We start from the raw sequence: 1,300 nt of genomic DNA, 5'->3' as shown, positions 1-1,300 counted from the left end.
CCCCCCCCCCCCCCCTCGGAGAAGCTGTGTCACCAAGGACACTGCCTCTTGCTCAATTAGGAAATATAGATAATGACAGTTCCTTCCTCCCCTTGCTTCTTGCAAGGAAAGGATTACCGCATATAAAGTGCTCAGCAGAATCTGGCATATAAAAGCATGGACAAGTGACCCGTGATGCTATCTGAGGCCTGCCCCGGTCCAGACCCTTGGCAGCCTCCTCTACTCTCCACCGCTGGTCCTGATGCCCCAGGAAATTCCTTGCAGGGAGGACTTGCCTTTGGGAAGAATGAATGAACATGGTTTTCATTGGACGAGAACTTGCCCCTCCCTCTGAACTTCTGTCCACCCACCATTCCCCACACACTTTTTGAGCAGCAAGCCCAGGCCCTGAGCCCTTACTTACCCAGAGTATTGGTGAACAGCTGCCCACATGTGCTTAGAGATGTGTGTTCCGCCCCCTTCGCCTCCAAGAGGAGCAGTCACTGCTGGAAAGTAAAACCTTGGAGTGGCCCAGACTAGCATTTCAGCTGCACGGTTTTATGTGGTCGTAATATAACCGGCACCTACCGTCCTCTACAGATTTATGTGCAGACAGATAGGCTGCCACGTGCTCACACACAGGAACTCATTTAAACCTCACGGTGCCCTTCACTGTCAGCTCCTTGTACAGGGCAGGGAAGACACAGCATCATCACATCACTTGCCCAAGTTCACCAGGCAACCGCCTGCTCCTGGCTCCTCTGCCATGCTGCCTGCTGCCCGAGGTCTCAGGGACTCCTCCTGAGCCCCATCCCATCCCGACCCCCAGGTACTTCCGGAACCTGTGCTCAGATGACACCCCCATGGTGCGGCGGGCCGCAGCCTCCAAGCTGGGGGAGTTCGCCAAGGTGCTGGAGCTGGACAACGTCAAGAGTGAGATCATCCCCATGTTCTCCAACCTGGCCTCTGACGAGCAGGTGGGTTCTGCTCCCGGCCCCTGGCCCCTCCCCCCTCCCTCTGGCAGACCCTGCAGCAGGAAGCGAATCCAGTGCCAACAGGGCCTCTGCTGCCCTCTCCCCGCCCCAATCCTCTCTCCAGGACTCGGTGCGGCTGCTGGCCGTGGAGGCATGTGTGAACATCGCCCAGCTCCTGCCCCAGGAGGACCTGGAGGCCCTGGTGATGCCCACCCTGCGCCAGGCTGCTGAGGACAAGTCGTGGCGCGTCCGATACATGGTGGCTGACAAGTTCACAGAGGTAGGTGAGGGACTGTTGACACGTAGGAAACAGGCTCTCAGAGGCTAAGGGCTGGGGCATGTGTAGG

General features: G+C 58.0%; 1 protein-coding gene across 1 annotated transcript in view; it reads left to right on the top strand.

Moving 5' to 3' along the window:
* Window positions 1-1,300, top strand: part of PPP2R1A (protein phosphatase 2 regulatory subunit A, alpha) — a 39,280-nt gene that overhangs the window by 21,331 nt on the left and 16,649 nt on the right. The window contains exons 5-6 of the mRNA XM_006772905.2: window positions 809-956; window positions 1,078-1,233. Of these exons, the coding sequence (XP_006772968.1) occupies window positions 809-956; window positions 1,078-1,233 (304 nt within the window). The remainder of the gene's footprint in view (window positions 1-808; window positions 957-1,077; window positions 1,234-1,300) is intronic.

The sequence above is a fragment of the Myotis davidii genome, unplaced genomic scaffold (assembly GCF_000327345.1).
Source record: "Myotis davidii unplaced genomic scaffold, ASM32734v1 scaffold1786, whole genome shotgun sequence".
NCBI classification, from domain to species: Eukaryota; Metazoa; Chordata; class Mammalia; order Chiroptera; family Vespertilionidae; genus Myotis; species Myotis davidii.
Note: the sequence above shows the minus strand (reverse complement) of the source record. Positions and strands in the feature narration are given on the sequence as shown.